Source organism: Molossus molossus, unplaced genomic scaffold, assembly GCF_014108415.1.
Source record: "Molossus molossus isolate mMolMol1 unplaced genomic scaffold, mMolMol1.p scaffold_m16_p_9, whole genome shotgun sequence".
In the NCBI taxonomy this organism is placed as follows: domain Eukaryota; kingdom Metazoa; phylum Chordata; class Mammalia; order Chiroptera; family Molossidae; genus Molossus; species Molossus molossus.
The window spans coordinates 103,931,412-103,954,805 of NW_023425403.1; the positions used below are offsets into that span (position 1 = coordinate 103,931,412).

Sequence of the window (23,394 nt, forward strand, 5' to 3'; positions counted from 1 at the left end):
GAGAGATTGACTGGTTGCCTCCTGCATGCACCCTGACTGTGGGTGGGGACTGAACTTGCAACCTATGTAGATACATACCCTTGACCCCATACGAATTGAACCCTGAACCCTTTGATGCAAGGGTTGAAGTTCTAGCCACTGAGCCATACCAACCAGGGCTATTTTTAATTTTTTTAGGAACTTCCATACTGTTTTCCATAGTAGTTGCATCATTTTACATTCCCATCAACAGTTCTAATTTCTCTACATCCTCAGCAGTACTTATTATTTTTTAAAAAATAAACATGTGGGAAGTGATACCTGATTGTGGTTTTGATTTGCATTTCTCAATGGTAAAAATGGAAAGCCTTTTCTTTATGACCAAGATTCCCACTTTGCCATGTCTACTCAACATGACTGGAAGTCGTCGTGAGAGCAGTTAGACAAAAGAAAGAAGTAAGAGACATTCAAATCGGAAAGGAAGAAGTAAAATTACCTGTTTGCAGATGACATGATGTTACATATAGAAAGCCCTAAAGACCCTAAAAAAGACCTTAGAACTAATAAATTTAGTTAAGTTGCAGGATATAAAATTAACATGTAAAAATCAGTTGTGTTTCTATAAACTAACAATGAAGTGCCCGAAAAGGAAATCAACAAAACAGTCCCTTCACAATAGCATCAAAAAGAAAAAATAACTTAGGAATAAACTTTACCAAGGAGGTTAAAGACTTATATACAGAAAACTACAATACAGTGATGGAAGAAATAAAAGAATACACAAATAAATGGAAAGACATCTAGAATATTCATGGATTGGAATACTTACTTTTGTTAAAATAATTAAATGATATTCACAACTTTTTATTTTGTTCCCTCTGTCCTTTTCTTACTGATGTGTCCTGCCACTGTTTCTATATATTAAGTTTCTTCTTGTGTGGGTCTGTTTTTAGGGTGTCAAATATTTCCCATTGATCTGTCTTTTTCTGTACCAATCCCACACCATCTAAATTACTTAGGTTTATAATGGGTTTTAATATCTTTTAGAACACATTCCCTGGGCTTCATTGGGATTGTATTGACTACATAAGTAGTGTGGGAAGATTTGCTGTCTTTACAATATTTGAGACTTCTAAATATTCATGAATATGATATCTTTCTCTTATTTAAGTTTTCTTATTTCTGTCAATAAATCTGTATCATTTTCTCTGTAAAAGTACATCTTCTGTTAGAATAATTCCTGGGTAGTTTATGCTCATCAGTGTAAACTATTTTTAAACCTTTGGTTGTTATTCATATGAATATAATTGTTTTGCTTTTTAAAACCCTTTTTGGGGGGAAATAATTAAAGACATAAAGTTGCAAAAGTAGTACATAGAGTCCTTTGAACCCTTCACCCTTCTATCATTGATGACATCTTATGTACCTGCAGTACAGCACTAAATCAGGAAGTTGACATTGGTATGATATTGTTAATTAGATTACAGACCTACTCAGGTTTTTTTGTTTTTGCATGACATTTTCTTTGTGTGTGTGTGTGTGTGTGTGTGTGTGTGTGTGTAGTTCTGTGTAGTTTGATCCTGTGTATAGATTCATGTCACCACCACCACCACCACCACAATCAAGATGACAGAATTTCAAGGAACTCTCTCATACTGTTTCTTAACTCTAACCCAAGCTCCCCCACCCCCACTAATCTGTTCTCCATGTCTATAGTTTTGTTATTTTGAGAATGTTAAATAAATGGAACCATACAGTATGTAACCTTTTGAGATTGACTCTTTCAGTAAGCATAATGACCATAAGTTATTGCTTATGTCAGTAAATTAGTTCTTTTCTTTGCTGAGTAATATTTCATTGTATGGATCTATCAGAGTTTGTTTAATCATTCGCCTATTGAAGGGCATTTGGAAGGGCTTCCAGTTTAGGGGGTATATGAATAAAACTGCTATAAACATTCTTATCAACAAATGCTTTTATTTCTCTGGGATAAATGTCCAAGAGTGCAATTTCTGGCTTGTGTGGTAAATGCATGTTTAACCCTGGCCTGTTTGGCTCAGTGGTTAGAGCGTCAGCCCTTGGACCAAAGAGTTGTGGGTTCAATTCCAGTCAAGGGCATGTACCTTGATTGCAGATTGGTCCCCAGCCCTGGTCCAGTTGTGCGGGAGGCATCCAGTTGGTGTGTCTCTCTCACATCAATGTTTCTATTTCTCTCTCTCTCTCTCTCCCCCTCCCCCCCTCCCTCCCTCTCACTCTATCTGAAGAAAAAAAAAAAACGCATGTTTATTTTACGAGAAACTGCCAGACTGTTTTCACCTATGGCTGTATGCACTATATTACATTTCTACCAGAAATGTGTGAAGGATCCAGTTTCTTTGTATTCTTGTCTACACTTGATGTTACTACTATTTTTTATTTTAGCATCCTAATAGTACATAATTATATCTCATTGTGGTTTTAATATATATTTCCTTAATACTTAATGATGTCGGATATCTTTCTGTGTGGTTATTTGCCATCTGTATGTTCTCTTTAACTGTCTGTTCGTGTCTTTTACCCCCCCGCCATTTTTTTTTATCCTCACTCAGGGACATTTTCCCATTTTTTGTTCAGCTAGAATGGGAGGGAGAGAGAGCGAGAGAAACATCGACATGAAAGGGACACATCGAGTGGTTGCCACCTGCACGACCCAACCAGGGCCATGGACAAACAGCAATTGAGGCTTGTGCCCTTCACGGGAACTGAACCCAGGTCTCTCTGGACTGCAGGCCAACGCTCCAACTGCTGAGCCAAACCAGCCAGGGCTTGCCCATTTTAATTGGCTTATTTGGGTTTTTTATAGTGTCTTTTTGAGAGTTCTTTATTTATGCTAGATACAGGTCCTTTGTCAAATACATATTTGCAAATATTTTCTCCAAATCTGTAGCTTATCTTTTGATTCTCTTAAGTGAATTTTTTTCAGAGCAACTGTTTTTAATTTTTGAAGTCCAGTTTATCAGTTTTTTCTTTTATGGATCTTGTTTTTGGTGTCATTTGTAAAAACTCTTCACCTAGCCCCAGTAGTGAAGATTTTCTTTCAAAAGGTTTTCTCTTTTTTACATTTTATATTTAAATCTATTCTTTATATTTAATTCATTTTTAAAAAATCCTCACCCAAGGATATATTTAGAAAGAGAGAGATAGAGACAGAGACATCAATGTGAGAGAGAAACATCAATCAGTTGCCTCCTGTATGTGCCCTGATCTGGAATTTTTGTATAAAGTATGAGGTGTTTAGGTTAAGTTTTTTTTTTTTTTCTCTTAATTTGTGTATGTATATCCATTTGTTCCAACAGCACTATATGTGAAGACTATTGTTATTACTATTATTACTCCATTTATTTGTTTCTGCATCTTTGTAAAAATCAATTCGGCATACTTGTGGATCTCTTTCTGGGTTGTTTATTCTGTGTCCTTGATCTGTGTGTCTGTCTCTCTACAATATCACATTGTCTTGCTAATTGTACCTATAAGTTGTGTAGAAAGATTTCTTCCCACTTCATTCTTTTAAAAAATTATTTTATTCTAGTTCCTTTACCTTCCTGTATAAATTTTAGTCTAAGCTTATCTCTATCAATGAAAACTCTTGCTAGGATGTTATTAGAATCCCTAAACCAATAGATCAATTTGGAGGAGAATTTACAGCTTTACTATATCCATGAATATAATATGTGGCTGCATTTATTTAGATTTGTGGTTTCTTTTATTAGTATTTTGTAATATTTAACATACCAATCTTTTACATGTTTTGCTAGGTTTATACTGAATTGTTTCATTAATTGGTGTTGGGGAGGTGCTTTTAATCTAGGTTTCCATTTGTTCCTTGCTATATATAGAAGAAATGCAATTGATTTTGTTAAATCTTTACAACCTACAACCTTGATGAACAACTTTTTTTCTTTTTATAGATTTCCCTTGAAACTTTTATGTAGGCAGTCATGTCATCTGGAAATAGGAACAGTTTTAGTTCTTCCTTTCGAATTTGTATGCCTTTTATTTCCTATTTCTCGCCTTATTGTGCTGGCTAGTGTGCTGGCGAGGGCTTCCTGTGTTCAGTGTTGAATAAGAGTGGTGAGAGCAGATATCTCTGTATTGTTTCTCATCTTGAAAGGAGATCAGTCTTTTAGCATTAACTATTATGATAGCTGTAGGTAATTAAAATTTGCATATTGACTTTTCTCCTCTATAACCTTGAAACTCTGTCTTATGAATTTTGACTTATTTGTACATAATCATATAATCTCAAATAATGACTGTTGTTCCTTCCTTTTGATCTTTACACTCTTTCTTTTCCTTACTTTATTGGCTAGCATCCGCGTCACAGTGTTAAATAGAAGTGATGATAGCAGTTGTGCTTGTGGAGGTCTTGATCACAAGTAAAAGTTTTCAGTGGATTTATCAATAAGCATTTTATCTACCTTTCTCAGATTAAAGAAAATTTTGTCTAATTCTTGGTTTGTTAAGCTTGTTTCTTTTTCTTTTGTTTTACAGTCATGAATTGATGTCATATTTTACCAAATATTATTTTCTTTATTGAGATAATTACACGATTTTTCTTTTTTAATTTGTTAATGTGGTAAATTTAACCTTGTATTTTGTGGGATTAACCTAATTTTTTATATATTACTACATTTGGTTTCCTAATATTTTGTTTAGGACTTTTGCATCTATGTTTATGAGCACGATTATTCTGTGATTTTATTTTTTTCTTTCTCTTATTTTTCTCTTTGGGTTTTGGTATCATGGTTAGGGAGTTAGCTGCATAAAATTAGTCCAAAAGGATTCCCTTGTTTACTAGTCCTTGGAATTCTTCATGTGACAAATTACAATTGTCCCTCCTTATCCTCATGTAATATGTTGCAAGACCCCCAGTGGTTGGCTGAAATCATGGATAATACCTAACCCTATACAGGGGTGGGCAAAAGTAGATTTACAGTTGTGAGTACATGAGAAACGGAATCCCCCCCCCCCCACCGTGTGTGTGTGTGTGTGTGTGTGTGTGTGTATGTGTGTGAGAGAGAGATATAGAGTGGAAGACAGGGAGGAAGAGAGAAACATTGATGTAAGAGACACATCCCTTGGTTGCCTCCTGCATTACCCAGACCAGGGCCTGGGATCAAACTTGTAACCCAGGTACATGCCCTTGACTGGGAATCAAACCCATGACCTGTAGGAAGCTCTAACCACTAGCAAAACTGGCCAAGGACAGAGTTTATTCTTGTATTATTATTTATTTGTTTTTTCCCCCCCATATGAACAAACCTACTTTGCCACCCCCTATACATACTATATTGTATATATATCCCCTATACACATAAATACCTTTTTACTTAAAGGAAGTAAGTTTAGGCTTCTCTTTGTCATATCCGAATTGCCAGCATCACTACTCCTCCACTTTGGGGCCCTTATTAAGTAAAATAAGGGTGACTTGAACCACAAGCACTAGGATACCACAACAGTCACTCTGATAACCTAGATGGCTACTAAGTTACTAACTGAGTAATATATACAGAGTGGATGCACTGGGCAAGGGATGATTTACATCCTGGGCATGACAGAGTGGGACTGTGTGAGATTTTGTCATCCTACTCAGAATCATGTGCAGTTTAAAACCTATAGAATTGTTTATTTATGAAATTTTCTGACCACTGTTGACCACAGGTAAACTATGAAAAGCGAAGCCATGGATAAGGGGGACTACTTTATTTCTTTCTCAGTAATTTGGTAGAATTCACTAGTAAAGCCATCTAGATTTGGATATTTTATTTTGTGGAAAGATTGATTATTTATTTAGTTTCTTTGGATATTTTATTTTTTGTTGTTGAAATATAGTTCAGAAAAATGTCAAAATTGTAAGTGTCTAGCTCTATAACTTGACACAAAAGGAAAATAATAGTGTAACCAGCATCCACATAAAGAACAACATTACCTGTATCTAAGAAATCCCTCTTCATCCTCTTTTAGTTATATTTCCCTCCAAAGGTTTTCACTGTCCTGATTTAACATCATAGATTAGATTTCCTTGTTTTGAATTCCTATGGAAGTGTTTATACTATATTGTGTTTTATCTCTGGCTTCTTTCACATAACCTTGTAATGTTAATCTATATTATGTAAAGTAGTATGTTTAGTTTATAACCAAATTGTATTCCACTGTAATGAATATACTATAGTTGACCTATTACCTTACTGTTGATAGGCATTTGTGTTTTTTTGTTTTGACTACTATAAATGCTATTGCTGTGAACATTTTTATACATGTCTTATGGTGGACAGTTGCATGTTTTTCTGTGGAGTAAATACCAAGGAATGGGTCCTGGGGCCTTTTTAATTTTTATTTGGAACTTCTATTTAGCTTTAAGTCCTCTCTTTCGTTTAGTCATTGCATAGTGTATTTTTTCTTCCTTTTACTTTCAACATCTTGTACATACATATAAATATATAATTAATTAATTAATTAATTAATTAATTTGTTACACGTTTCCCCTTTTACCCCGATACCCCCTGCCCCTCCCACCCCCCCGTCCCCAGCTTTGTTCTCCATGTCCAATGTTCATGCATACATGCATATAAGTTCTGTGGTTTATCTCTCCCCGACCACCTCCTCTTCTGGTGATTGTCAGTCTGTACCCCACTTCTATGTCTCTGGGACTACCCCATTCCTCAGACTGTTATGTTCATTATATTTCCACAAATCAGTGAGATCATATGATACTTGTCTTTCTCTGTTTGGCTTGTTTCGCTTAGGATAATACTTTCCAGGTCCCTCCATGTCGTCTCAAAGGATAAGAGATCTCTCTTTCTTAAAGCTGCATAGTACTCCATTGTGTATATGTACCACTGCTTTTTTACCCATTCATCTACTGATGGACATATGGGCTGTTTGCAGATCTTAGCTATTGTAAATAGTACTGCTACGAACATGGGTGTACATATATTCTTTCTGATTGGTGTTTCAGACTTAGTAGGGTATATTCCTAGAAGTGGGATCACTGGGTCAAATGGCAGTTCAATTTTTAATTTTTTGAGGTAACACCATATTGTTTTCATAGTGGCTGCACCAGTCTGCATTCCCACCAGCAGTGTACTAGAGACCCCTTTTCTCCACACCCTCGCCAACACTTGTTGTTTGATGATTTGTTGATGGCGGCCATTCTGACAGATGTGAGGTGCAGAAGTGAGGTGATACCTCATAGTTGTTAGAATTTGCATCTCCCTGATGATTAGTGACGTTGAGCATTTCTTCATATGTCTCTTAGCCATTTGTATGTCCTATTTGGAGAGGTGTCTAGTTCCTCTGCCCATTTTTTAATTGGGTTCTTTGTCTTCCTTTTGTTGAGTTGTATGAGCACTCTATATATATTGGAAATTAACCCCTTATCTGATATATCATTGGCAATTATGCTCTCCCATACAGTGGGTTGCCTTTCCATTTTGATGATTGTATCTTTCACTGTGCAGAAGCTTTTGAGTTTGATGTAGTCCCATGTGTTCATTTTCTCCTTTGTTTCTGTTGCCTTAGGTGATGTATCAGTGAAAATTCTGCTGCATATGGTGTCTGAAATTTTGTTGCCCGCAGTTTCTTCTAGGATTTTTATGGATTCATGAGTCACATTTAAGTTTTTTATTCATTTTGAGTTTATTCTTGTGTGTGGTGTAAGTTGATGGTCTAGTTTCATTTTTTTGCATGTAGCTGTCCAATTTTCCCAACACCATTTATTAAAGAGGCTGTCTTTACTCCACTGTATGCTCTTGCCCCCTTTGTCAAATATTGATTGAGCATATTGTGTTGGGTTCATTTCTGATTTCTCTATTCTGTTCCATTGATCTATCTGCCTATTCTTGTGCCAGTACCAGACTGTTTTGATTACAGTGGCTTGGTAGTATAACCTGAAATCTGGTCATATGATCCCTCCAACTTTGTCCTTCTTTTTCAAGATTGCTGTGCCTATTTGAGGTCTTTTTTGGTTCCATATGAACTTTTGAAGTATTTATTCTAGTTCTCTGAAGTATGTCGCTAGTATTTTGATGGGGATTGCATTAAATCTATAGATTGCTTTGGGTAGTATGGACATTTTAATGATGTTAATTCTTCCAATTCATGTACAAGGTATGTGCTTCCACTTTTTTATATCTTCCTCTATTTCTTTCTTCAATGACCTGCAGTTTTATGCGAATAGGTCCTTCATTTCTTTGGTTAAGTTTATTCCTAGGTATCTTTATTTTTTTGCCACGATGGTAAATGGGATTTTTTTTAGTTTCTCTTTATATGATTTCATCATTGGTGTATAAGAATACCGTCGACTTCTTGACGTTAATTTTGTATCCGGCTACTTTGCCGAATTCATTTATTAAGTCTAGTAAATTTTTGATGGAGTCTTTGGGGTTTTCGACGTATAGTATCATGTCATCTGCGAATAATGACAGGTTTACTTCCTCCTTTCCAATTTGGATCCCTTTTATTTTTTATTCCTGTCTGATTGCTGTGGCTAAGACTTCCAGTACTATGTTAAATAAGAGTGGCGAAAGGGGGCATCCTTGTCTTGTTCCTGTTCTTAAGGGAAATGCTTTTAATTTTTGCCCATTGAGTATGATGTTGGCTGTAGGTCTTTCATATATGGCCTTTATTATGTCAAGATATGATCCCTTATGAGAAATGGGTGCTGGATTTTGTCATATGCTTTTTCAGCATCTATTGATATGATCATATGATTTTTATCTTCCATTTTGTTTATGTGGTGTGTCACATTTATTGATTTGCAGATATTTTACCAGCCTTGTATCCCTGGGATGAATTCCACTTGGTCATGGTGAATAATTTTTTTTGATGTATTGCTGGATTCGATTTGCTAGTATTTTGTTCAGGATTTTGGCATCTATGTTCATCAGGGATTTTGGTCTGTAGTTTTCTTTCTTTGTAGTGTCTTTTTCTGGTTTGGGAATTAGAATTATGCCGCCTCATAAAACGAGTTTGGAAGTCTTCCTTCTTGAATTTTTTGAAATAGCTTGAGAAAAATGGGTGTTAATTCTGCTTTGAATGTTTGGTAAAATTCCCCCATGAAGCCATCCGGGCCTGGGCTTTTGTTTGCTGGGAGAGTCTTGATTACATCTTCAATTTCTTCTGTTGTTATTGGTCTGATCAAGTTTTTGATCTCTTTTCTGTTCAGTTTTCGGAGACTATGTGTTTCTAGAAATTTGTCCATTTTGCTTAGATTGTCGAATTTGTGGCCGTATAATTGTTCATAATATGTGTTAACAATCCTTTGTATTTCCGTGGTGTCAGTTATTATGTCTCCTCTTTCATTTTTCATTTTGTGTGTTTGAGTTTTTGTTTGTTTGTTTCTTGGTGAGTCTAGCTAAGAGTCCATCAATCTTGTTTATCTTTTCAAAGAACCAGCTCTTTGTTTCATTGATCCTTTGAATTTTTTTTTTGGTCTCCATGTCATTTATTTCTGCTCTGATCTTTACTATTTCCTTCCTTCTACTTGCTCTGGAGTTACTTTTTGGTTGCTTCCTAGTTCTTTAAGTTGTGAGGTTAGACAGTCTATTAGAAATTTTTATTGTGCCTTGAGGTAGGCCTGTAGTGCTATGAACTTACCTCTCAGAACTGCTTTCGCTGCATCCCATAGATATTGTGTTGTTCTGTGTTCATTTTCATTGGTTTCCAGGAAGGTTTTAGTTTCTTCCTTGATCTCCATGGTAACCCATTCATTATTCAATAACATGCTATTTAGCCTCCATGTGTTCAAATGTCTTTACATGTTATTGTTGCAGTTGATTTCTAGTTGCATGCCATTATGATCTGAGAAGATGCTTGATGTGATTTTAGTCGTCTTGAACTTGTAGAGACTTAGTTCGTGCCCTAACATGTAGTCTGTCTTTGAGAATGTCCTATGTGCACTCGAGAAGAATGTGAATTCTGCAGTTTTGGGGTGTAATTCTCTGTAGATATCTATTAAATCCATTTGATCTAGCGCTTCATTTAGAGTCTGTGTTTCCTTGTTAATTTTTTGTCTAGAAGATCTATCCAGTGATGTCAGCGGGGTGTTGAAGTACCCAGCTATGATTGTATTGCTGTTGATTTCTCCTTTGAAGTCCTCCAGAAGATTTTAAATATATGTTGGTGCTCCTATATTGGGTGCATATATGTTTACCAAGGCTATATCTTCCTGTTGCATAGATCCTTTCAATATTATGTAGTGGCCTTCTTTGTCTCTAGTTATGGCCTTCATTTTGAAATCTACTTTATCAGATATGAGTATTGCTACCCCAGCTTTTTTTTTCTTTTCCGTTTGCTTGAAAGATTTTTTTCCATCGCTTCACTTTCAACCTATGTGAGTCTTTTGTTGCGAGGTGGGTCTCTTGTAAACAACATACATGCTTTCTTATCCAATCAGCTACTCTGTATTTTTTTATCGGAGTATTCAGACCGTTCACATTTAAGGTGATACTTGATATGTACTTATTTATTGCCATTTTTGTTTAGTGTGGTCTATTTTTCTTCCTATTTCTTCTACTAATTACAGCAATCTTTTTAGCATATCTTGCAGTGCTGTTTGGGTGTTATATATTCCCTTAGCCTTTTTTTTTTTTTTTTTGTCTGGGAATCTCTTTATTTGACCTATTTTAAATGATAGCCTTGCTGGATAGAGTAATCTGGGATTCAGATTCTTGTTTTTCACAACCTTGATTACTACATGCCACTCCCTTCTGGCCTGTAGTGTTTCTGTTGAGAAGTCAACTGAGAGCCTTATGGGGGTTCCTTTGTAGGTAACCTGTTGCTTATTTCTTGCTGCCTTTAGGATTCTCTCTTTGTCTTTAATTTTTGGCATTTTAATTACTGTGTGTCTTGGTGTGGGCCTGTTTGGGTTCTTCTTACTTGGGGCTCTCTGTGCTTCTTGAACTTGAATGCCTTCTTCCTTCACCAAGTTAGGAAAGTTTTCTGTCACTATTTCTTCAAATATATTCTCTAACCCTTGCCCATTTTCTTCCTCTTTGGGGACTCCTATGATGAGAATGTTATTTCGTTTCCAGTTGTCCCACAGTTCTCTTAAGCTGTCTTCCTGTTTCTTAATTTTTTTTCCTTTTGGTTTTCTGATTGGTTGATTTTTTTTCTTACACTGTTTTCTAATTCACTGATCCAGTCTTCAGCTTCCTCTACACTGCTGGTTAGTCCTTCAAATGTGTTCTTAATTTCTGCTATGTCATTCTTCATTTCCACTTGGTTGGTTTTCAGTGTTTCTTTATCTCTACTCATGGTGCTGATGTTCTTACTCATGCTGTTGAGCTTCCTCAAGATCCTGGCTCTGAACTCTACCTCTGATAATTTGCTTAACTGCATTTCAGTGATCTCATCTTCAATCGAGTTCTGTTGTTCTTTCATTTTGGATTTGTTTCTTTGTTTTGGCTATCTCTGTGGGTGTTGGAGCCTGCCATATTTTCCCTGTGGGTATTGGTGTTCTGCTGTTTGTGGCTCCCTGTACTGGGTTTGGTGAACCTGGGTGGGCCCACGTTAAACACCACTGTCAAGTCTTACATTCCTGGGTAGATTTGCAAGCTCAGGAAAGGTTCAGTTATCCTGTAGCTTTTTCCTGGAGGCTAGTGGTCTCAGTTACTCAGTGTCTTGGAATGTAACCCTGGTGTTCTGCATAAGAGGATTTCCAGTGGTTGGGATAGATGCTGGTTATTGATGAGCCTCAATTTGCATTTCTTTGCCTCACCTGGGATAGGCTGAATCTCCGAAGGGGGGTTGCTGCTGCTTTTCCCCACAGCTCTGGGAAGGAGCACACTGGCCACCATCCTTTGTGGCCGCAACTCATCAAAAACTCTGAGTGCCCTCCAAATCCTGGGTGTCCCCACAGAGTTCCATCCCAGTCTGCCCTCACTCTGCCGTAGCCCCCAGGTGACTGGCTGTGGCTATTTTAGTGCTCTGTCCTGGCTCTCGGCACTGTGGAGTGGGCTTGGTGTTTATTCCCCAAGGGGTCTGCTCACAGCTAAGACTGCTGCTGTCTGTGGTCTCCCAGCCCTCCACCCTCTCGAGCCTCCGCAGATCCTACCAGTGTCCCTGGTTATATGGTCCTGTCCTGCTGCTTTTCTGTTGCTTTTTTCTGAGGATTTGTCTTTATTTTAGTTGTAATTCCCGTTTGGTCCTGGGAAATTGTCTTTGTAGCTTCCATTCACTCTGCCTCCATTTTCACATCCTCTAAGCCTATGCTGTGCACAGCTGGGTGGCACAGGCCTCTCTGGTGTCCCTGCACCTACAGGTCCCGTGGGTACCTGGATAGCACAGTCCCTTTGGGGACCCAGCTCAATGCCTGTCTTATGGGCTGCTGGTTCACACAGGCCCCTCTGTTGCTTCAGCATCCAGCAGGTCCTTGGGGGTTGCAGAGGCCTCACTGGTGCCCCAGTATCCCACAGGTACCACTGTTGGGCAGCTGGATAGCAACAGTCCCTCTCAGGCTCTCGCTTCCCACTGCTGTTGTGGGCTACTGGGTCGCACGGGCTTCTCTGGTGCCCCAGCACCCCTCAGCACCCAAGGGCAGCTGAATCGCACCAGTCCCTCTGGGGCTGGGGCTTCCCACTGCTCTTGTGAGCTGCTGGACCGCACAGGCCTCTGTGGAGCCCCAGGTCCTGCAGCTGGTGGCTGGGTAGTGCTGCTGCCCCGTGGGGCTCCATTCCTGCTCAGCTTTTGCTGTAGTTTTTGGAGATGGGTCTCATCTGCTAGTCTGTGCCTCTGTTGCCTGGGGATGGGTGTCTGCTCCTCAGCCTCTGTTGCTGGGGGTGTATCTGGACTCTGATTGGGCTGCTACTGTGGGGAATGGTGCTGGGCTCCGGGCTGTCTGTGGCTTCCGCGATTGGTACCTTGGGAGCTCCACTACTGTGCACGGGTCAGTGTTGACACAGTGTCCACTGGTCTGATGGTGCCAGGTGCGCTGATGGGCTCAGGTTGCTGGGCCCTAACCGCTCCCACTGCCTCCTCCCAGGGAAGACCCGGGATCTTCCAGAGTGCTGGGACCTCCTCGTGGCGCAGGGAGAAGCGCCCTGAAGGGCCGCTCACCGCAGTAGCCAGCTGCTCCGTCCACAGCACAGGGACCTTCTGTTCTGTGGCTCGACACTGCTCGGGTTTGGTCGTCCACTTTCACGTCCACTCACACTCCCTCACACACTCACCCTCCCTCCGGTCCTGCCCGCCGCCATCTCCTAGGGAAAGAAAAGAATTCTCTGTACCTATATTGTATATTGTTTTTTTGTAAGCTTTCTATAATGAAATTTTAATATCTCAGTCTTGTTTTTTTTCAATCCTCACCAGAGGACATTTTTGCATTTATCTTCAGATGGAGCAGGAGGGAAAGAGAGAAACATTGATGCAATTAGAGACACATGTAGTGGTCGCCACCCACACAACTCCAACAGGGGCCAGGGACAAACTGCAACTGAGGTGGGTTTCCTTAGCGGGAACCGAACCTGGGACTCTGGTCCATGGGCTGATGCTAACTGCAGAGGCAACGCGGCCAGGCAATACCTCATTCTTTTAACCTGATCATGTATATCATACTGTGCTGAACACTGTTCTACGTACTATTTATATTAATATGTTACAGTTTGCAATTCTGTTTTTGTTTGGCTAATTTATCTTTATTTCACCATATTCTTGAAAATTATAAAATTATATTCCTTGAATGTAAAATTGAGCTTTGCAATCATATTTTTTCCCCACATTGAGGATACATTTTGTTGTCTTTTGGCTTAAATTGTTTTGGTTGAGAAATGACCTATAATTTTGAATTAAAGACTGTTTCTGTCAAATTAATGTATCTGCTCTAAAGTGTGTTTGTTTTCTAGAATAATTATTATCAATATTTTGAATTTAATTGTTTTGCTTCTTTAATTTGTGGATTGGTATTTTATTATACTTTCCTCAAATAGGGGCCTCTGCCACATTTCTTCTTGTACTTCATGAATTGGTTAAACCTTCTGTCCTTTCTTTTTCTGTTTATTCTATTTTTATGCTTGTTTTTTCTATACTTTTGGATAATTTCTTCTGACTTCTCTTTCATTTCACTAATTTTAATAGGTTTTTCTAATCTACAGAGAAACTCATCCATTGAGTTTTTTTTGTCTTTTTTCTTTAATCCTCACTCAAGGATATTTTTACGGTTATCTTCAGACAGTGGGAGGGAGGGAGGGAGAGAGGGAGAAACATCATTGTGAGAGAGACACATCAAGTAGTTGCCACCTGCACGACCCCAACTGGGGAGGGGACAAATCACAGCCGAGGTATGTGCCCTTGGCCAGAATCAAACCCAGGACTCCATGGACTGCAGGCCGACATTCTGTCTGCTGAGCCAAACCGGCTAGGGCTCATCCATTGAGTTTTTAAGTTCAGTTCTTTATTTTTCCATTTTTAGAAGTTTCTATTCAACACTTTTAATAATTTTATTTCTTATAGATATTTTAGAGTTGTCTTTTTTTTAAATTTATAAGTTTTGTAATTTGTTTGATAATTATAATATCTGAAGTCTTTGGGAGTCTGTTCTTGAGGTCTGATATTTCTGCTGGTTCGTACTTGTAGTGCTTTGTTTTCTTAGGTAATTGGTAGTTTTTGACTTGATAATTCTCATTGTCCTAGAAACATAGTGGGGATTCTTTGAGGCATAGAAGGAACATTGCTCTTTAGGCAGGACTAGGAATTATTATTATTATTTTTTTAAAATATATTTTTATTGATTTTTTTTTTTTTTTTTTTTTTTAGAGAGAGAGTGGAGGGGTGAGGGAGAGAGAGAAACATTGATGTGAGAGAGAAACATCGATTGGCTGTCTCCTGCACACCCCCTACTGAGGAGCAAACCTGCATCCTGGGCATGTTCCCCAACCAGGAATCAAACCAGTGACCTCTTGGTGCATGTGATGATATCCAATCCAATGAGCTACACTGGCCAGGCAGGACTTGGAATTATTGATAATTAAGTACTTGGAGGCACAACCAGTCAGGGGGTCACTGAGTTCATGTGTTGAGGTTCTCTGGACTTCATAGGTAATGTGGACCTCAGTAAATGTGCAGGCCCATGGCCAACACTAATTAGCTGTTGCTCTCTTGTATCAGTTATTACTTTGCTGTGCTTAGTACCAAAGGAGCCTTCTTGCTGTGCCTGTGGGTGATGACGAGGGTATAGGCACATTTTGATTTGTGATTTATTCTTTTTTTTTTTTTTTGCAGGTGTAATCTTTTGGCGGGAGGGGTAGTATTCTGCTTTAATCCAGAGGGTCTGTTATTTGCCATTCTACCTGGACAGATTTAGATTTTCCTGCTCTCCTTGCCCCATGAGAACACTAAAACTGAACTAGAGATTTTTCAGGGTTGGCAGGTGCCTAGTGAGCATAAGTGGATACAATGTAATACTCCAGTGCTCTATTTACTTCTCTATGTTTCTACATTCTCTCAGGTTTTGAACTGCAAGATTTGTGGTGCTTAAAAATTTTTGCTTATTTGGATATTTTTTGTCATTTATAGTTTTTGTAGTTGGAGGGTTAGTGCAAATAAACTAGCTTGCCACTAATGAAAATGGAAAATTTAAGAAATATTCAATAAAATGCTTTTCATTAATTAGATAAGTGAATTACTGTAAATTAGGGAATGTTACTTTTCACGTTTATTATGTGTTGTTTATGCTTATTATTTTGGTTTGCACCTAATAGCTTTCTTGTTTTAGGGGTAAAAATATATCCATCATGGCTCATTCAAAGACAAGGACTAATGATGGAAAAATTACTTATCCACCTGGTGTCAAGGAAATCTCAGATAAAATATCTAAAGAAGAGATGGTGAGACGGTTAAAGGTGAGTAAAATTGGGTTATGTTTTTTTGACATTCTTTTAAGGGTGTGGGGTCACACACATAGTGCTGTATCTTGTTAAGGTAAATTGAAAAAGCAAATCTAAGCAGGGAATGGAAGGGAAAGGATCTCGGAGAGTGGAGGCAATACAGAACTGTAGGGTTCCTTAGCTGTTGTTAATGGGGGAGCAGTTAGAAAGGTGAGGCTTAAATTTTCTAGGGCTTTGTATACTTGTGTATAAAGAACAAATCAATAATACTCATCCATTTTTGTATATAGAAAGTTGTCCCCTACTCACTTATTTGATAAAAACAACCATTTTAATCTGAGAAACCAAATTTTAAGTTTTTGTATTGAGTTCTCAGGCTGTATTTTACTTTTTGGTAACTTATTTTGAGAGTAAGTTAGAGAGCTTTACCGTTAACTTTTCTCTCTGCTCTGACATGCAGCAGTGAATCAACATTGATGTAAACCGAACTCCCATATATGAGGCAGTCACTCTGTGGCTGGGCTCCCTTCATATATGTTTCAATAATATCTCACCTTTTCCTTCATGGCAGTGATGGTCTCTTTTGATTGTTGAAATGATGAAGGAACAGAGTGGCCAAGGAGAATGTTAAACTGATTTATCAGTTAGTTCAGATGTTTTATTTTATTTTTTTCCTTTCAGTTTGTATCAACTTAGTCATTTATTTTGCTTGATATATTATTATTTACTGAAAACTTGCTGTAATTAATCATTGAACGCCCAGGAATTTTAAAGCAGAGAACTATTTTATAGGTACATATTGCTACATGGTTTATTTTGATCACAAGAAAAGCACCTTGATACTACTATAAATTTCATGTAAAGTCTTAATATTATAGCAGTATGCTTAAAATATTAGGATGTCAAATATCAGATGTTTCTTATCCAAGGGAATATGTATCTTTGAGCAGATTAAATTTACCAATATGTGGATATTTTATCTAGTTAGGAACCAGTATATGTTTATTAAAAACAGTCAAGCTACAAACCCTTTCTAGATAGAACATTTCTCATTTTCTGTGTATCTATATTCTCTTGACCTATTGAATTTTTAGGGAAACAAATATATTCATTTCCTCATTTTTGTTTATATTTCAACATTGATAGATAAACAACCCTATTGTTTGTTAAGAAACTAATCTTAAACATAGAGACTACACGTATAAGCTGATTAACATTTAGTAACTTTTAGAGATGTTATTTCTCAGACACCTTTTTAATTCAGAGGACTCATAGATGAATTATTGTTGATTTTATAAAACCATTTAAGTTGTAAACAGTAGTAAGGAATTTCCCCTTATCTAGTCCTTGAGTAAACTTGTTTGTTAGTCATAGAATGTTTGCACAGTGCTTACATTTAGTGCTTGTAGTATGCTTTCATATTTTGTAGACATTTATGCCCAACAGTATTTTGGTTATACTTTATCTTCTTTAATTATTCTAATTTATACTTCCCACTATTTTAGCAAACTTCTTAGAGAAATATAGACAGAATTTAGTGTGGGATGATCATTTTTGACATGTCCAAGTGCACCTGTAGTTTTATAAATTACAACAATTTGTTAATATGTAAGGTGTTGTTATGTCATTTCTGGAGTTTCCTATAATATTTTATTAAAAATATACTTAATCTCTCACTCTTATGTGATGAAATTGTAGAGAAAGAAACAGTTCTCTGCATGTAGATCTTTTTTTCTTTCCTTTGTCTCTTTTTCATAATACATTAGGCCATCAAAGCATATGTCCTAAAAGTAATAAAATTAAGAAGTTAGGAGAGTCGTCTGGACACTATACCCTAAAACTGACTGTAGTGCTAGACTGGAAGGGTTAGTCTACTGTTGATTCTGGCATCTGACATAATAGAACTGAAGTCTCTGCGAGGGACAGTTTCCCACGGCTGCTCTAAGACATTGGACATTTATTATTACGCAGAAGTCGAGCTCTACAACAGAGTGAAAATCTTCGCTGTATGTCCCCAGGACCAAGTCCTAGACATTGATGCTTGGTGACCAGCCCGTTGTTGATTAGTATTTGCAGCACCACCTAGTGGATGCCAGGTGGTTACCTTTCCTGGTCCTTTGTCAAGTTAGGCAATTTTAAGTCCCATTTGAAGTGAGGGTTCATTATAACTACTAGTACTAAAATTAGAGAAAGCTCTTCACAGATTTCAAACAACACTGCTTCTCCCCACTCTTGTTTTTACCTCACTTTTATGTGAATGTTTTTGAAAAAGGAACCATTTCCCGTAGGTTCCTTCTGCTCATTCTATACATGCCATTGAGCCCTACTAAGGAGCTCTTCATATCATAATCTTTTCTACTGTGGCACAAGAAATATCTTGTTGGATACTATGGTAGTCTCCCATGATAGCTTTTTTATGTTAGGGATGCATCTTTGTCATCTTTTCTTGAATCTATTTATATATTCCTTTTTAGCTGAATATATCAGCCCATGTATCTGGAGTGCTTAGTGGCTCAGATGGAAAAATAAATTTTTATCTTAGATTTTTCTTGAGAGCTATACTTTTCTTCTAATAAAAGGATTATATATTATTTTAAAAGGGTGCTGTTTTTGCCCAGCCCATGTGGCTCAGTGGATTGAGCGTCGTCCCATACCCTGAGAGGTCCCAGTTTGATTCCCAGTCAGTGCACATGCCTGCGTTGCAGGCTGGATCCTCAGTAGGGGGTGTGCAGGAGGCAGCCGATGGATGTTTCTCTCTCACATTGATGTTTCTCTCTCTCTCTCTCCCCCTAAAAAAAAAAAAATGCTATTTTTAAGAAGGACATACATAAGGAGTAAGTCCTTTTAGTCCAGTTGTAACAGATCAGAAGTACTATTTAAGAGTAGTTTTAAACTTTTAAAATTCGGTTAGCAGGTATGATGGATAAATGAACAGTATTTTACTTAGTCTTTTAAAGCAAAATTATTTACCCTGTAGTTTTTAGAAGGATCTTGTTCTCTCAGAGAGACACTTCCAGGGGAAAAATGAAAGCATTTTTTTTATGAGAAGCTTAACCTTTGCAATTAATATGGCTTTTGTTTCAAATGACTTTATTTTTATATGAGGGATTTTGTTATTTGATTATTGTGTTTTTGTATAGATGGTTGTGAAAACTTTCATGGATATGGACCAGGACTCGGAAGAAGAAAAGGAGCTTTATTTAAACCTGGCTTTACATCTTGCTTCAGACTTTTTCCTCAAGCATCCTGATAAAGATGTTCGCCTGCTGGTCGCCTGCTGCCTTGCTGATATTTTCAGGATTTATGCTCCTGAAGCTCCTTACACATCCCCTGATAAACTAAAGGCAAGTACTGGTATAAAGAACTGCCAAGATTGACTGATACTTTATTTATCTTTCTAACTATACTGGGAGTTAAAGTATTTAGATAATTTCTTTGGATTCTTGGACACTAGGCATTAGCTGCAGTAATATTTTGTTAAACTTCTGGTTTCTTTAGAACTTATTTCCTCCCCACAACCCTATCCCCAGTTTAGTATTTGCTTTTATTAAACAACTTCCAATCTTGAGTCTATTTTGTACTTTTTATGTCATCATTATCTTTATTTCATTATCACACTTCTTTCTCTTTTGAAAATCAATATATTAAAGACCATGTTTATTATTTAAAAGACAGTATCTAATATCAACCTGAATATATATGGATTCTAATTCTTTTAAAGGAAGATGTGATGTATGAGTTGTGTTGAAGAAAATAAAATGAACAAAATTTTAATGAAAAGATAGAAAAGACACCTAGTACTTGGTTACAGTAGTTGTAAGTAAAGCCATATGAATGGAAAATCTTTCAAAGATGAGAAAGGTATGGAATAGCATGACTAATCTAGCTAGCAGAAAATATGCAATACGCATATTGAATAAAGTAGGTTAGGATGAAAATTAGAAAAAAACAAACTGGGTAAGAGAATGAGTCCATGGGAAGATTATTAATACTGAGTGTGAAAAAATGGCAGACAATTTAGGTTTATTTTATTTAACAAGTATTGATGTTAATGATGTGTCAGGAGCTGGGTTTATAGTGGTGAAAAACAACTAAGACTTGATTCTTGAATTCATACAGTTATTTCTTGATAATTGGAGTGAGGAACCTGCTCATTTGATCAAGTCTGCCACATTCCAATATGGAATGCCTAAACTTATTTAGGCATGCTTGTTTTACATTTTAATTGGTAAAAAGAATCTCAAGATGGCAGAGGTAGTGGGTGATATTTGTATTTAAAAGTGGAATTGAATTTTACGAGTTGAAAATGGTCAAAAACTTAAAGTAGGTAACATGAACTGGCCTATGGCATTGTATACCCAGGTGTATATCTTGACTTCCAATTGTGAACTTCCCATTTGGAGGCACTTAATTGGTTTAAGGAGTGGTTGTGTTTGATTGACTAGGCTGTGGCTCTTCCTCACAAGGTGTCTTGTTGGCGTTCTCATGAAGAGGGAAGTTAACTTAAGAGTTCTACTACACAATTTTTTCTACCTCTCTTGTGGATTTCTGTTTGCAAATCAGTGACCTATGTCATTGGGGTGATGAAAAGTCCTCCCAGAAGAATAGCTACAGATCAGTGCTATTCATAACAGGAGAATTTATGAGAACATCGAAGAGCTGAGATTAAATGAGAGCCTTTGGATTATTTTATAGCTGAAAAATTTAGTTATCTTTTTTTTGGATCTTAATTATAAATACAATCAAATCAGTTCTCAGATGTCTTTCCATCTGAAATGATTCAGTTCCTGACCATCTTGTTCATGGAAAAAAGTGTCTTGGTTGTTGAACAAACTTTGGTTCTGGACCTGACAACCCTTTCATGCTGATACATCATTGTGACAAAAAGAATCTGTCAGGCTATAAACAAAGGAGAGAATGCTTCCATATGAGTCAATTTACCACTAAACCTCCTGTTATTAACATCTCAGGAAATTGTGCTGTGAATATTTTTGTGTGTTTTTTTCATTTGTTTTTGGGTTTTTTGTTTTTGCATTTGTTGCTGGCTAAATGGACAATTAACTCAATTTTAGAACATAAAGGGGCCATCAAAAGTGCTAATGTTGCTAATGCTATGAAAGAGACAATGATAACAGGCAATTGAAAAGGTAGAAATAACTGTTGTTGATGTGGATAAATGAAAAGCAGTTAGTTGATGACAACATTTCAGAGGCAATGATGTGAAAAAGTGACGATGCTGCATACTGACCTCCTGAAAGACACCACTGCACGGAGTGCTGAAGTGATTGTTTCAGGCTGGTGGGGGTGGTTCGATAAATTTAGGAAAAGGTTTGTTTATATATCAAACAGTACATTAGACATGTACTATAGAGAAGAAAGTTTGAAAGAGGGAATCATTTGGGGGTCTGGAACGAATTGATGTAATTTACATTATTTCTAATGGGGAAAATGATTCGGTTTTTTAACATACCGCTTCTTGAGCAGCCTTCCAGAACAAATTAAGTTTGAGAAGCGAGGTTCCACTGTACCTCCTTTTTATTTTCTTGGGGTAATACTTATTTTTGAGGGTGCTTTCTAAATATTCATGGAATAATTTTCACTCTATTTGTATCAAAGTTGTAGTTTTCTTTGTCTACAGTAGTAATAATAGAAACTTCTGACACTTTGACTCTCACCTTTCCACTGTCAGTTTATTGTTGTCGTCTAAAACCCTTTACACTTCATTTCATGTTTAGGTCAGTGATTGTTGGAGAGATTATAAATGAGGGAATGTTGTCTTTCCATCTTCAGGTAGAGTAAACATGACAGTTTCCCCAGTCAAACCACAAGGGTTTTATTCATGGAGGACATATTTTTTACAATACAATCAAAGTAACCATTTTTGAGGGATGTATTTTTGATAGTATTTTTCTTGAAAATACTCTTAGTCATCTGCATATTACATTTCTTCCCTTTAAAAAATACGCCTGTTTATCATTTCACTTCTAAGGGAAACATTTTTTTCTGTTTTCTTTTTTTTGGTACGTGTCCCTAGCGGGAACCGAACCCAGGACTCTTCACAGGCCAGTTGCTCCAGCCGCTGAGCCAAACTGGCCAGGGTTTTCTGTTTTCTTTTTATTAATCGATTAGCATGCTTTTTTTTGCAGAATTTCCTTTTATAATTTCAACCTTTTTCAAACTTTTCTAAAATATCATCTTCATAAAAATTTTACTCACAGTGACATTGAACCTCTCTCTATCCAGGTACAAGGGAGGATGTAGTAAAAAATAAAAAGCAAGGGATAGAGATAGATTGAAAACTGGTGGGGGAAATGTAAACTTTCTAAGTTTTTGCGATCCATTGTCTTTTTACTTGGTGATTTTATTTTGGAATTTCAAGGCTCCAAAACTGTGTTTTTCCTATATAATTACCATATATAGTGCTTTTCCAGCAAACCTGATCAACTTGCAGTCTTTGCTACCTTTTTTATTCTGATAAAATTAGCATAAATTTAGTTTACTCAGTTTTTAGGTCTTTTTTTTTTTTATTTTAACTTGCTGTAAGATGAATTTTTTCTCCAAGATCGTGGTAAATGATTTACTGTTTTCCTTTGAAGTGTGATAAGATAATTGGTATTTTCATATGATGATATTCTTTAAAAAATTCCAGCCAAATAATATTTTTTTCTTGGTTCTTTACAATTTATTATGGTAGATACACATAAGTGCTGAACTAGCTTTAGTGGTTTAGTGGATATTTTAATTTATCATTTATAATCTAAACAATACTTTGTTCTCTTATTTTCAAGGATATATTTATGTTTATTACAAGGCAATTGAAGGGGTTAGAGGATACAAAGAGTCCACAGTTCAATAGGTATTTTTATTTACTTGAGGTAAGCAATACATTATATCTTGAGATGGCATTTTAAACTGGTTTTTGTACTTGTTTGTTTTTACTAATTAAAGTGTTTATCTTTCATCTTTTTAATTCTTATTTTTAGAACATTGCTTGGGTCAAGTCATATAACATATGCTTTGAGTTGGAAGATAGCAATGAAATTTTTACACAATTATACAGAACATTATTTTCAGTTATAAAGTAAGTTTATTTTATTAGGACTATAACTTTTTTTTTAATATAAAGGATTTTAAACTTATAGATTAATCTGCTTAAACTGTATTATGATGAATTGGAAGGCTAAGAGTCGTAATTTAAGAATTCTTTAAAATTTTTAAAGATGTTTTAAAATAAACAGAACAATCAATTTTGTGGTATAAAGAATAATACAAGAGTGACATTAAGGCAATCTATACCCAGTGTAAAAATTTTTTTTATTATATTTTGTCTTTTATTAAATTACATATTACTGACTCCTAAATTCATGTGAATAATTGATTTGTGTGTTCTTTAAAATTACTATAATTAACTACAGAACAATTTGATTTTCTGAATTTAAGATAAAACTAAAGTTGCATTTGAGTTAATTACTTTTGATTTTAAGACTGGTTAAAATTAGGGAAAAGTAATCCAGAAAATGTAGTTTAAAAATAGATTTTGGATGCTACTATAAGA

The 23,394-nt window shown here is 36.5% G+C and overlaps 1 protein-coding gene across 7 annotated transcripts in view; it reads left to right on the top strand.

Annotated features, from left to right (window-relative positions):
- Positions 1-23,394, top strand: part of PDS5B (PDS5 cohesin associated factor B) — a 191,750-nt gene that overhangs the window by 45,795 nt on the left and 122,561 nt on the right. For all 7 annotated transcript variants that reach the window (XM_036249585.1, XM_036249584.1, XM_036249586.1 and 4 more), the window contains 4 exons: positions 15,728-15,854; positions 18,980-19,183; positions 22,628-22,714; positions 22,823-22,920. In XM_036249585.1, the coding sequence (XP_036105478.1) occupies positions 15,747-15,854; positions 18,980-19,183; positions 22,628-22,714; positions 22,823-22,920 (497 nt within the window). In that variant the 5' untranslated portion in view covers positions 15,728-15,746. Of the gene's footprint in view, positions 1-15,727; positions 15,855-18,979; positions 19,184-22,627; positions 22,715-22,822; positions 22,921-23,394 lie in introns of those variants that run through there.